Source organism: Anopheles gambiae, chromosome 3 (assembly GCF_943734735.2).
Source record: "Anopheles gambiae chromosome 3, idAnoGambNW_F1_1, whole genome shotgun sequence".
NCBI classification, from domain to species: domain Eukaryota; kingdom Metazoa; phylum Arthropoda; class Insecta; order Diptera; family Culicidae; genus Anopheles; species Anopheles gambiae.
In genome coordinates, this window is record NC_064602.1 from 72,306,078 (window position 1) to 72,319,958 (window position 13,881).

General features: G+C 45.3%; 1 protein-coding gene across 4 annotated transcripts; it reads right to left on the reverse strand.

Moving 5' to 3' along the window:
* Positions 1 to 9,442: 9,442 nt before the first annotated feature.
* Positions 9,443 to 13,141, reverse strand: LOC5667841 (sodium/potassium/calcium exchanger 3). Of its 4 annotated transcripts, none has more exons than XM_061659807.1 (6): positions 12,410 to 13,141; positions 12,154 to 12,341; positions 11,927 to 12,074; positions 10,571 to 10,780; positions 10,267 to 10,500; positions 9,443 to 10,203 (listed from the first exon to the last, which is right to left on the reverse strand). In XM_061659807.1, exons 1-6 carry the CDS (start codon positions 12,918 to 12,920, stop codon positions 9,737 to 9,739), a joined length of 1,758 nt encoding a protein of 585 aa, XP_061515791.1. In that variant the 5' UTR covers positions 12,921 to 13,141; the 3' UTR covers positions 9,443 to 9,736. The 4 variants fall into 4 exon arrangements, with proteins under 4 accessions (XP_061515791.1, XP_061515793.1, XP_061515792.1 ...); XM_061659809.1 differs by having other exon boundaries at positions 10,267 to 10,464; positions 12,410 to 13,140; XM_061659808.1 differs by having other exon boundaries at positions 9,443 to 10,173; positions 12,410 to 13,140.
* Positions 13,142 to 13,881: the final 740 nt, after the last annotated feature.

Sequence of the window (13,881 nt, forward strand, 5' to 3'; positions counted from 1 at the left end):
TGCCACGAGTAAGACTACAAGTTAAAAAAGATTAAAAATACCAATATCCGATTGGAAAATAATTGGTTTATCTATCGCTTATGCGGAAACGTAGCAGCAACGAATCGTACATGGCCAGCTGGCGGGCTGATTGAACACGATTCTGTGCTTGCCAGGGTTTCAAAGCATCATCCAATTCACTCATCAATTTGAGATCCTGCGTCATACGGGGTAGAACGACGTTAGACACGAGCTATGACGCAAAAGATTAAACTCTTTCGGATGTGATAAATGAATCTTGTTTGTTAATACCTGTAAACCTGTAATTTTAATATTCTTATCCAGGAATAAAGCCATTCACATAAATGTTTGAAGAGATATTGAGCAAATCATTTACATTTTATCTGTTCCCTTGATTGCTGTCTTATTCATGCTTAATTTTGTAATTTATTCTTTAGTATTCGTCTTTGCTATTCTGTTTGCCAAGATTTCAGCAGTCTTTGGTCTCTAGTTTACAGTTTAATTTGTTATTTGTTATTTGTTTATTCATAATTCAACGGACCGCTTGGCCTTCTCGAAGCATTTAATACTATACATATTCACAAAATAGATGTATGCGTTCACGTTAAGTCATTTGTCAATAAAAGTAGGACGTAGAAGGACGCACGGCACGGATATTATTTAGTAGCCCGGCGCGCGACATGTCTGGTTGATGACGATCACAGATAACGTTGAACTCACGGCACATACGAAGAAACGGATTAGAGAAACCGAAGCGTGTGCGACGCTCCTCCACGTCAAGTAGCGTTCTAGATCAGAGCGATCTCGGCGGGATATAAATGAAGCGCCGGCGAGCCGATCCAATTGTCTAGGAGTCCCGCAACAAACAGTCTCTGGCCGTTGCAGTGTCGCTGGTTCAGCAATTCGAGGCCTAAAAGCGCACAGCGGCCAGCATAATCTACCGGAACTCTCCAGAAGCGTAAGGCAAACCGCGTGAACTTGCGCTGGTTTGACTCCAAACGGGCCAGGGGGCGTGTAGCTGATGGCCACCATACTACCGAAGCGTATTCCAGCACTGACCGCTCCAAACCTTTTTGATGAAGATCGGGTCAGTGATGTCACGTGCAATTTGTTTTAGTAAGCCAATCAATCGGTTTTCCTTAGCGACAACGTGCTCTAGCTGGTCGTGGAAGCTCAACTTTTCGTCAAGGAGCACTTCAAGATCGCTGACACAGCTTTTTCGCTCAATGGTAGATCCATTTAACCCGTAGTCGTAGACTAAAGGGAACCGCTTTCTCACAAATGTAATGACAACACACTTCTCGACGCACAATTCAAGACCATTCAAAGAGCACTAGGACTGGAAAGCACTTAGAGTGGCTTGAAGGTGGAGTTAGTCTAACCGGTCGCGAATCTGCAAGAACAGCTTCGCATTGTCCGCGTATCGTAGGTGACTATCAGAAGGGATCAACCGAGTTCTTCTTCTATTTGGCGTAACGTCCTACGCGGATATGCCGGCCTATACAGGCTTTCGAGACTTTATTCATTACCACGCAGCCGGATAGTCAATCCTTGCTACGGGGGGGACGGTCCATTCTAGGCTTGAACCCATGACGGGAATGTTATGGAGTCGTTCGAGTTGACGGGACGACGGGACAAACGTGACCGCCCCTGTTACATCGTTCAACCACCGTGCAGCACCGGCCCGAGGTTACTCCCTTGCGACACCCCCGAAGAAGCAGCAATACGGTGCGATGTATGGGGTCCCATTTTCACGCAGTATGAACGACCGGCAAGGTATGAGCGCATTCAGGACTCTAATAACTCTAGTTACTGTTTCTAGGAAATAAAACAGTACCAAATTGCCTTTTTTCCGAGGTAGCATTTGCTATTTCCTGCATTAGACGCTTTCTTCAAAATTGCATATCTTCAGGCGTATTGTACGGAACAGAAGTTCATCAATGTTGTGTCCGCACAAATGAAACATGAGACGGGTTGTACGGCACAAACAGAATATGTATATTATCACTATCTTTGGTAATATGTAATACAATCAACAGACGCACGTAATAAATAGAAACGCACACACACAATGCGGGGAGAGGACGACTGGTCCTGCTCGCGCCGCGATCCTCACTGAGGACGTCACAGGATGACAGCCTTGCTGTCAACAGTGAGCCCTCAGGATGAGGCAGCGGTCTGTCCACAACATCTCCCCGTTTTAATTAAGCCGGTACGGCTTAAGCCGACGCAGCAGTTTTATTACGAATAAAACCGGCGTGGCAAGCGTACGGATCATGGGACGCTATGTAACGGGGAAGAGTGCAGACCGGCCTCCATGCCTTACGCTCAAACTGGATGAGCGTTGCGGGCTGCAACAGGGGGCAGCCGATGTGCTGCGCTCGCTCGTTCCGTTGCAGCCGCTGCGGTGTTGTTGTTGTCGGTGTTGTTGTTGTTGGTGTTGCTGTTGGTGTTGTTGTTGTTGCTCCGGACACCGATGATGCTGATGCGGCAGCTCTCCGGATGCTGTTGCCGTTGGGGCGTCGATGTGCGGCTGAGCAAGGGGCGGCCGTGGTGCCGCGCGCGCTTGGACCGCTCAGCCGGTACCACTGCACAGGGGCGACCGTGATGTCGCTGCCGGTGAACTGCTGTGCAGGGCGCGCAGGATGATGATGACGTTGACGATGATGATGAGGGTACACAGGGGGCGGCCGTGATGCCGCGCACGACGACTGTGACCCGGGACACATACGATGTTGCTGCACAGGGGCGACAGTGGTGCCGCCGTCGAGATGCACCTGTGCAGCTGGAGCGCCGGCGATGAAGATGGACAGGGGGCAGCCGATATGCCTCAGCCTGCTCACCGGGCTCGACGATGATGCTGGTGCAGCAAGGGCGGCCGTAATGCCGCGCACGACAATACTGCACCAGTGTGTGTCCGATGACGCTGCAGCGGGCGGCGGTGATGCCGTTGTAGCATATCTGCTATACAGAACATATTGTAATACACACTATCAGCCATAGACACATAGTAACACACTTTGGAAAGTCACACCATTGTAACACATTCATTATAACACATTCAGTAAATCAGATCATACCATACACACCCGGAAGAGCTCAGGCCACACCGTTCATATAAAAACAATTGTGACACACTTAACAGAACCAACCGAAACGTACAACATAAGCAGGAACAGTTTATGCTTTATAACCCAAAGCAGGAACAGTAGAAGCATTAAACCCAAAACAGGAACTTAGTGACAAGAACCATCGTTCTTGTCAACAAAAGACAAACGTAACTAGCTTAGTGAAAACAATAACTTTCCAACATACAACCCGGAACCAAATGTGAGAAACCCTTAACTTCATTTGAGTATAAATAAAACCAACTCCGATCATGGCAGGTCAGATTCGTTCGGACTGTCAGGATAGGACTATGCCCATCCTACATCTATCGAGTTCTCATTTAAAGAGTTTAGATATGTCCCCCTGCCCAAGGTAAGGCCTCTAAACTCCAACGTTTCCAGTAAGGGAAACCTCCTAAAGGTTTCTATGATCGCCTGGACGATCAAGTGTCGAACGTCCGCTTCGAAACAGTATCCACCTCAGTTCTACTTAATTCGGCAAACGATGACGAAGGCCACCCTGACCAACGCGAGTTCAAAGTTACTACATGGCAACCGTCCCAAAAATCGAACATACCGGGACTATCTCAAAACATACCACATGACGACCGTGACAGTCATCAAACATATTACATGGCGACCGTGACCTTAATCTGCAATCGACGGGCAGAAGTATAAACAAATTATTTGTGATACGTACAACGGTAACGTACAGCAGTGTCGTGCTAACGCATCAAATAGTGTAAAAAAAAAGTGCGTTTTGACCATAACCGGTATACGGCGGAAAAAAGTGTCAAATGTGCAAATTTGTATTGAACAACGCAGCTGGCACAAGTGACCCATATATAAAAAAAAACAATCGCTATGAATGAGCGACCAAAAGCAAATACAGTGTGGTGTACAAAATGACAACTCATCGAAAATATAAGTGATGAACTGTTTGAAGGGCGAAAAAAAAAGTGATGTACAGCAATACAAAAAAATAAAGTGTTGTGACAACCTTCCTCAACGTGCAAAAATGCAACAACATTATAAATAAACCCTTAAGTGATCAGTTTGCAAACTAGAACAATCTTGAAGTGATTAATAACGCAACGAACCCAAACCAACGTAAGCGGAAATAACGATGTCACCAGCGCTGATGGTTTCAGAAGCAGAAGTGATGTTCATCTGAAAGGTGATAGAATGAATGGCGAGACTACGGTATACGAGATGTAACCAGTGTGATTGAATGGAACAACCGTTCCCAACGTGGAAGACGAAAAGACAAGGCGAGTTCACTGCCCAATATGGATTGGCATGCGCGAATGGACATAGGGTCCCAACCTCGACAAGACGTCGAGTGACGACTGATGACATCGTAGAAATTCTTATCAGACATCGAGTAAACACCAAGCACCAATTAAACACCAGGCACCGGTAACGAGGCATCATCATGAGCAGCAACAACAAAGATACATGCTATGTATTTAAAAAAAGGTACCGTAAATACGAAATTTTACTGATCAGACTGCATAAAGTAGCAAAAACAGGCTAGGAATTTACTTAAATTGTCTATAGACTGTGACAATACCAACAATAACAAATTGAACGATGCAAAAATTGTTAGAGAAAATAGAAGAATCAGACATAAATTATGATCAGGTGAAACAGCTGAACAAATGTAGGCTCTGCCTCTTTAGGCAATTTGACTAACAATAGAAACTAAACCAGACAAAATGGCTGACATTATGGAATTAATTAAAATCACCACTTCTCTCATATCAAAGTATGATGGTAATGAGAAGGATTTGAAAAGTATGGTGTCAAATTTAAACGTACTAAAGAAAATAGTAAATCCGGAAAATAAAGAAACAATAATAGAACTGGTATTAGGACGTCTTACAGGAAAAGCGCGAATTGTCGTAGGGGAAAACCCAACCTCAATCGAAGATATAATTAGCAAATTACAAGACAGGTGCAGCATAAAGGTAACACCAGAGATCTTAGTATTGAAAATGGACAATACTAAACAGATTGGAAGGATAGAAGATTTTGGAAGCGTTATTGAAAAATTAACGCAACAACTAGAAGAAGCATACATTGCAGAAGAGATAGCGCCAGAAGTAGCAAGAAAAAAGGCAACTAAATTAGGAATCAGTGCATTGAGTTATGGACTCAAAAATTTCGAGACCAAAATTATAATGAGATCGAGTAAATTCGAAACCTTGCATGAAGCAATAGAGCGAGCAGTAGAGTTGGAGCTAGAAGACAGAATGAAAAAGGGAAATAATGATCGTATAAAGATCCTATATGCAAACGCTAACAGGAACAATAGAGAGTATGGAAACAACTACCAAGGAAAGAATAATTTCAACAAATTCCAAAATAATAATAGATTTCAGGCACAAAACCTACCCAGGCTCCCACCCGTAAGATATGCACAGAACAACAACAGAAACAACAATAGGGATTTTCAACACAAAGATACCCAAGTTAATTATCAAATTTACCCAAATTTTAATCAATCAATAACAACTAAAACACCATCCAACAAATTCAGTTATAGAAATAATAACAATTTCAGTTTCTATAAACGCCACCATCAGTTAAGCGATTGTAGTAGTATGAGTCAAATTAACCAAGGATACAATAATCGCGAATACAACTATAAAAACAGTAGTCAGAACAATTCCAATAAAATCCAATGCTGTTATGTAAGAACAGAACAAAACAATCATACACAATTCAATAATCTAAATTACGAAGACTATACAGATACTATTCAAATGAACGATCGAACTCAAAAAGATTATAAAAATATTAAAAGCAAAACGAACTATTTAAACAGAAAACTTGAAGATAGATCAACAAGAAGAAATGCATTGAATGATGAAACAATTAATGATATGAATAAGTCAAGAGACGACTCTGAAAGAATTACTTACTTACTTATCCGGCGCTACAACCGCTTTGCGGTCTTGGCCTGCCTCAGGAGTGTCCGAAACCGCTCACGGTCTCGCGCCTTCGTCTGCCAGTCCGTTATCCCGGCCTTAATGGCGGACGCCTCCACGCCATCTTGCCACCTCAATTTGGGCCTACCACGCCTCCTCTGTCCTTGTGGACGGCCTAAAAAGACTTTACGGGCTGGGTCGTCCGTTTCCATGCGTACAACATGGCCAGCCCACCGGAGCCTGGCGAGCTTAATACGCTGTACGACAGTGAGGTCGCCGTACATCTCGTATAGCTCGTCATTATAGCGGCTCCTCCATTGTCCTTCCACACATACGGGGCCAAGTATCCTTCTGAGCATCTTCCTCTCGAACGCGGCTAAGAGGGCTTCGTCAGATTTGGACAGTGTCCATGTCTCAGAGGCGTATGTGAGTACTGGTACTATATAGGTACTATATAGTCCCAGCTTCGTCCGTCGCGACAGGTTCTTTGAGGTGAACTGCTTTTTCAGGCTGTAGAATGACCGGTTGGCAGCCAGCATCCTTGCGCGCAACTCAACTTCCATACTGTTGTCGTTGCTGACCTTTGACCCAAGATAGGTGAATTCTGGGACGACTTCAAAAGTGCGTTCACCTATCTGTACATCACGCCTACGTAGATTTGGATTATTTATTGGTAGGTCCGCTGATGTTGCCACCATCAGTTTGGTCTTTGCCTCGTTTATCTGCAATCCGAGGTTCTCTGCCGCCTGCTCAATCCCTTGGTAGGCTTCTGCTACATAGGAGAGCCGCAGACCAATGATGTCTATATCATCAGCGTATGCCAGGATCTGGGTTGACTTATAGAAGATGGTTCCCGTAGTCTCCACCCTCGAGTCGCGGATGGCCCTCTCTAGCGCCAAGTTGAATAGGAGACAGGCAAGCCCGTCCCCCTGGCGCAGACCCTTGGTGGTAGCAAAAGGTCCTGAGAGTTTTCCATCCACCCTCACCTGGCATGTGACGTTGGTCATAGTCATTCTAACTAGCCTTATCAGTTTGGCCGGGATTCCAAATGAGCTCATAGCGTCGTACAGTTTTACCCTGGCTATGCTATCGTATGCGGCTTTGAAATCTATGAAGAGATGGTATGTGTCGTTTCTGTATTCAGCCATCTTCTCCAAGATCTGCCGCATGGTGAAGATCTGATCAGTGGTTGATTTTCCGTTTCGGAATCCTCTTTGATAGTTTGTCTGAAAGAATAATTAAAGAAAATAATAACTTAACAAAAGAATATGAAAATGATACTAAACATGATTATAAACATGAAAACAAACAACATATACAAATGATTACAACAAGTAATGACAATGAGAAAAATATTGTTGAAGAACAAGTGACAGATAGTTTATTACTGCTAGACAAAATGGAAATAAATGATGAGATTTCTTGCAACAAAAATCATACAACCGAGCTAAAACATCTAAAGAGAAGAAAACGTAGCATCAAATCAAAGAAGAATTATGTAAATGAATCAAACAATGAATTATATTGCCAGGATAAAAAGGCTAGAAAAATGAATTATTCCACATTATGTGATGTAAACGTAAAAGAACCAAGAAGATCTATTGCTTACGAAAAGTATCTAAAAGAGCTCCTAGTAAAATTTCATAATGTTATCTCCATGCTAAAAGTCATAATATCTACAAAAGCAGAAAACTCTAGATGTGAACCTAACAAACAAATTATAGGAAAATCTAAATATTTTATAGGAAAACTAAATATTCCCCATTCTTTATCTCTAAACAATAGATCTATTTACATAAAATATTACCCACCTTAAGAGATAAGAAATGATTTTATTACTAAACCAAAAAAAAAGCATAGCAAAAAAAAATCAGTTTAATTAAATGAAAAGAATAACTTCAAACAATTTCATTATTTACGTTATTCTATTAAAGGGGGGAGGTGTAGCATATCTGCTATACAGAACATATTGTAATACACACTATCAGCCATAGACACATAGTAACACACTTTGGAAAGTCACACCATTGTAACACATTCATTATAACACATTCAGTAAATCAGATCATACCATACACACCCGGAAGAGCTCAGGCCACACCGTTCATATAAAAACAATTGTGACACACTTAACAGAACCAACCGAAACGTACAACATAAGCAGGAACAGTTTATGCTTTATAACCCAAAGCAGGAACAGTAGAAGCATTAAACCCAAAACAGGAACTTAGTGACAAGAACCATCGTTCTTGTCAACAAAAGACAAACGTAACTAGCTTAGTGAAAACAATAACTTTCCAACATACAACCCGGAACCAAATGTGAGAAACCCTTAACTTCATTTGAGTATAAATAAAACCAACTCCGATCATGGCAGGTCAGATTCGTTCGGACTGTCAGGATAGGACTATGCCCATCCTACATCTATCGAGTTCTCATTTAAAGAGTTTAGATATGTCCCCCTGCCCAAGGTAAGGCCTCTAAACTCCAACGTTTCCAGTAAGGGAAACCTCCTAAAGGTTTCTATGATCGCCTGGACGATCAAGTGTCGAACGTCCGCTTCGAAACAGTATCCACCTCAGTTCTACTTAATTCGGCAAACGATGACGAAGGCCACCCTGACCAACGCGAGTTCAAAGTTACTACATGGCAACCGTCCCAAAAATCGAACATACCGGGACTATCTCAAAACATACCACATGACGACCGTGACAGTCATCAAACATATTACACCGTGTGTCGTCGCTCCAAGGCGGAATATCCCCTCGCCTTGGCCGGAATACGCTGCAGCGGAGTGAGGATCCTCTTCGGGGCTTCGCGCAAGACCGAGCGTGCCCATCCTGCGCGATGGCGGTTGCGCGATGGTGGAACCGCGATGGTGACCTCCGTGCTGCGTCGGTCCTTTGTAGGATCCCCCCCTACGCGAGGAGGATCCCATCCTCGTCGCCACTGTTGTGTCCGCACAAATGAAACATGAGACGGGTTGTACGGCACAAACAGAATATGTATATTATCACTATCTTTGGTAATATGTAATACAATCAACAGACGCACGTAATAAATAGAAACGCACACACACAATGCGGGGAGAGGGCGACTGGTCCTGCTCGCGCCGCGATCCTCACTGAGGACGTCACAGGATGACAGCCTCGCTGTCAACAGTGAGCCCTCAGGATGAGGCAGCGGTCTGTCCACAACAATCAACATTCAGCTCTTATCATTATCGTAGTTGAGAGCTTTTTTTGACTTCATTTAACAATCAAATACATTAGAAACACATTTGTATTTTGCACATGGATAGTCTTGTTTAGTATTTACATGTGTATCAAGTTTCGCATTAAACTTTACGTTATTTTGTGATGTGATATTTCTTTCAAAAGTATTATGCAACAGTTTACTATATCATTCTTATATTTTCGCTTTATTTTCAACTACCAAAACAGCTCGTTTAAATACTCCCGAATAAAACAGTCGTGCGGCTGGTCCCTGTTTGCCCCGTATGTACAACGAACCGTAGCGAACAGCTTTACTAACAACAAATGCCGTGCTTTAAATATATCATTTAAAACAGAAACCCTACGCACCAAACAACCCCAACGATTGGTAATTGCATCTACTCTAGCCATACACGTACACAAAAATCCCTACTGCCATTCATTCGACCATCCCACCGAAGCACCGAGATCATACGCCGTATCAGTGGGGACAGGTGGGAAGATTCACTGGGAAAAACACGTTCAGCTCTATCAGGCTCGACACGGTCAGGAAGCCGATGTACATCGACAGACAGGTGAGGCCCACTTTCCAGTCGAGCTTGAAGCGATTGCACCAGAACGCCAGGTACAGGCCGCACAGTGTCGACAGGAGTGAAATGGCCGAGTAGGTGAGCCCGGACGAGTTAAGCGCAACCCACCGTTCGCCTGGAACGGCCGGGAAGGCAAGTGACTTGATCAACCAGGGCAACCCCAGGCACAGCAGTATGTCGAACGTGTTCGAGCCGATCGAGTTGCTGATGCCCATCTCACCGTGGCCCTGGTTCGTGACGATAATGCTGGACACCGCCTCCGGTACGCTGGTGCCCGCCGCCAGGAACGTCAGTCCCATTACCGAGTCCGGTATGTCGATCGTGTCACCTTGAAAGTAGCGAAAGAACGGTTGATTATCTTTGAAAAGGTGGTTACCCTGCATCCGACCAGCTCGTGGCGGTAGTGACCCTGCCAGCTTACCGACGACGGTGATGAGGAACGCGACAAAGTAGGACGTAATGCCAATCCAGAAGATGCAGGCAAAGAAGGTGACCAGGCGCAGCCGGGGATAGCGCCGACAGTCGGGGATGGTCGCCCACAATACCAGCGTGATGGGCCAGCGGCACACGAACGCCGTCAAGCTGTCGTCCCGATGGTTCCACGGTGAGGTCGCCAGTTCTGGGGGTCGCGTAAACATCGAAAGTAACAGGCGAACTTTTTTTAATCGAAAGAAAGCGCTCTTGGTCGAGTTGGTCGGAGGTCACAGAGTGACGGCACCACTTACCGTACTCCTCGAAGCTGTCATCGCTAGCGTCACTGTCGCAGGCATGCTGACCGTTCGTGCCGTTCTTGGCCGCTCCAGGAGCTGACTTTGCGCCCGCTCCATTCGAAAGTAGGGGCGAAATTTCCGTCACCTCCGTGTACGGGCGTATGTAGGATTTCCGGCGGAACGTTTTCGACATGAAGCGGTTGATCGTATCGTTGCAGTACATCGCTATCGGATTAGAGGAAGGATGAAGTGGGCATAATAAAATACTACTTGGAGTATTTGATGTCTAAAGTATTATACATTTTAGTTGATTGAGAGTTAAAGTTCATTAGAACATCATCAAAACAAAGTTATGGATCATCAATAGGCCAAGTAAAGCAATACTTGATGCTGTGTCAAAGTAGATTGACCTTTGTGTCTCCTCATCCATTTGTCTACGTCAATTCTGTGACCGTTCATACGTCACTGGCGTTGTACCAATATTTGTATAAGATATAGATCGTTAAAGCTCGGCTCTATTTCGTGTCCGATTGTTGGCTTTTGAACTTATGGCTGGAATATTCCATTCACAAATGCTACTTCCATCACTTCCAGATGATAAAGTTCACCGCCAGCAATCACGAAAATGCTTCCCGTATTTGGAAAAGTACGAGAGATAATTTAATCTCCCGTGTTCCGTGTTCATCCTCACAAAAATAGACTTCTTATTCCAACATGTCGGTCAGTGTCCGAATTATTGCTCAAAAGAACGGTGCTTACAGATATGGCTTATATCAAGTTCAGTGCCATTTCAACTCTTACTCTCCATTTCAACTCTGCGCTTCGCGGTGGCAACTGAAAGATTAAGATATTTATCCTAGCCAACCCCACATGTCCGAGCCAGCTTGCTTACATTGTTGCGTTCAGCTCGAGGGCACAATAAATTGTTCGGTCCGCCTTATCGGCCACATCAAGTGCACCGTTGGATGGTGGATGGTTACCGCAACCTACATTACGCAGTTGACAGGTGCAGTGTTGCGCAAACAGCAATGTTAAAGAACCAACTGGGCGCTCACCTCGCGTTCCAATTCGGCAACATCCCCAGCTTCAACCGAGCATTAGATAGCATTTTTCGGCTCGCGGGGCATTGAGCTTGACAATGGCGGTGCATAAAACCCCTGGAGCGATAACGTACAGATCTGGCAAGATATTGCAACTTTATGGCAAGTTTCGGAAGCTTGGAAGATAAGGGAGCTGATATCATTGCATTGGCACTCATCTCATCTCAGGAGAACGGAGCTGGGAGGAAATTAGGGATCAGCTACTCCCCGTGGAGCTTAGATATTCTATTCTACATCAGGTTTAAGCGTTTAATGATGGAATAGCACTCACCGGTAATGTAAAACACGTAAGCAGACACCAGTACAGTGGCCTCGTACCACATCACTTTGCCATCATACAGGACTCCAATTAAACCCATCACCGCTATTCCGTACATCATGGAATCGCGCGTTACGGGCCACCATCTTAGCTGTACGACCTACAAATGTATCAAGTGGGGACGATTAATTCTAGAGATCTATTACATTCTAACGGAAGCCAACAACAAGACACCTCACCTGTCCACCTAACAGTCCACAAACGGCTGGCACGGCCAGAATGTTAAAGACGGCCGATCCTACCACAGCTCCCACGCCCAGATCGCCCTTCGTCACGAACGTGCCCACGCAGTTGATGAAAAGTTCCGGGCTGGAGGAGGCCGCCGCCATAAACGTAGCACCTGCCACATCTTCCTTTACCTGCAGTTCTACGTAGAGAAAGTCAATTATTACGTCTTCCATTACGCCCCAACAACCAGCCGGATGCTTGAATTACTTTTGCACATCAGCTCGATCGCCGGGACAAAGTAGTCATCGCACACGATGGCAAGCAGCCAGAAGCAGTAGCAGGCGATCACTATGTGCACCAATATCCAACCATGTCGGCGATCCTCGCGCGTAAACCCATCCGAAGGAAACTCAAAGATGGCGGCCGGAGTACAATTACGCTCGGTTGCTGCAGGTTCGGTCGCATTGTCGACTCCATCCACGGTCGTCTCCTCCGTGGTGGAGCTAAGCTCGGATGGAAGTGTTCCGTTAAGCAAATCCAACAGTTCCACCTCGCTCTGAGGTATGGTTAGCAGCCTTCGACCACCGGCTGCGCCAACCGAGCGCAAGCCATCGCTCGTTCGTTTGCTGTCTGTTGGCGCTAAAGCAAGATTGAGCACATGTAACGACCCTAGACACAGCACAAACAACACACGCAGCACAAACGCTATGCGCACGCGTCGATTGCGGATGCCACAGAACGAACTATCGCTTGAGGTTTTAGTCCCAGCTTTGACCATCTCACGTGCCGAAACTCGAACTCGAGTTTGCTTCTAACAAATATCCCAAATAACTAAGGATACGCAATAACTTCGCTTCACTTGTCGTTCGTGCTGGAATCACTATGTATGTGCCTACACAACTCCTACGTTTGCACTGTGCACCGTATCCTTGGGATCGCACCGCTCTTCCACACACAACCACTGCCAGTCTATGAAGAAAGTCAACCTGCCCGTTCAGGGGCGCTTTTATAGTTCCACCGCTCAATACATTGTCTACCATGGCTGCCCGATGCGACAGCATCCGTCCTGCTCGTTTGTCATCGGATTCTGCGCTTGGAGCAGACGCCGTGGGTCAAGATGCGGATGTTGTCAGATCGGTAAGCAGAGCCCGCTCGCCTCTGTGCATTGTTTGCAGGGTGGGTGAGTATAAGTGTGTGTGTGTGTGTAAGTCGTGACCGTCATAAATCAACAACCATCCGTCGCAGCTCGGTTACTGCACCGCCTTGCAGCGTTGTTGTCCCTTTTCCATTTCAGCTGATCGTCACAGTTTGTGCGCGCGGCAGAGATAAGCGACAGGTTGTACACCAAATGCGTCTTCGTTGGTTGCGATGATGCTACTGTATGGTCAATTCAGTGCCGAACTCTTTTATTTGGACAGTTGATAAGGATCTTTGGCAAAATCACAATCATTTCACATCTGTTCAGCTCCTATGGATAACTTTTGAATTAGTGACAAAGCTTCACCAGGAAGTTAGATGCACTTGGCCCCAACGCTCATTTGGTTCCTCATATGTGCATGTCTTGGAGTGATGTGAGTGCGGCTTCGCTCAGTGCCTTCATGATCAATATTTGCTCGGCAGTGATAGAGCTTTTCAGTTCGTGCAGGTTGCTTGGACGCTCGCGTGGAATGGAAAAGAGAATGTGATGGGAACTGCAGCGCCTTAGCAAGCCAAAGTTAAAGTACGGCAACGTGGTAGAC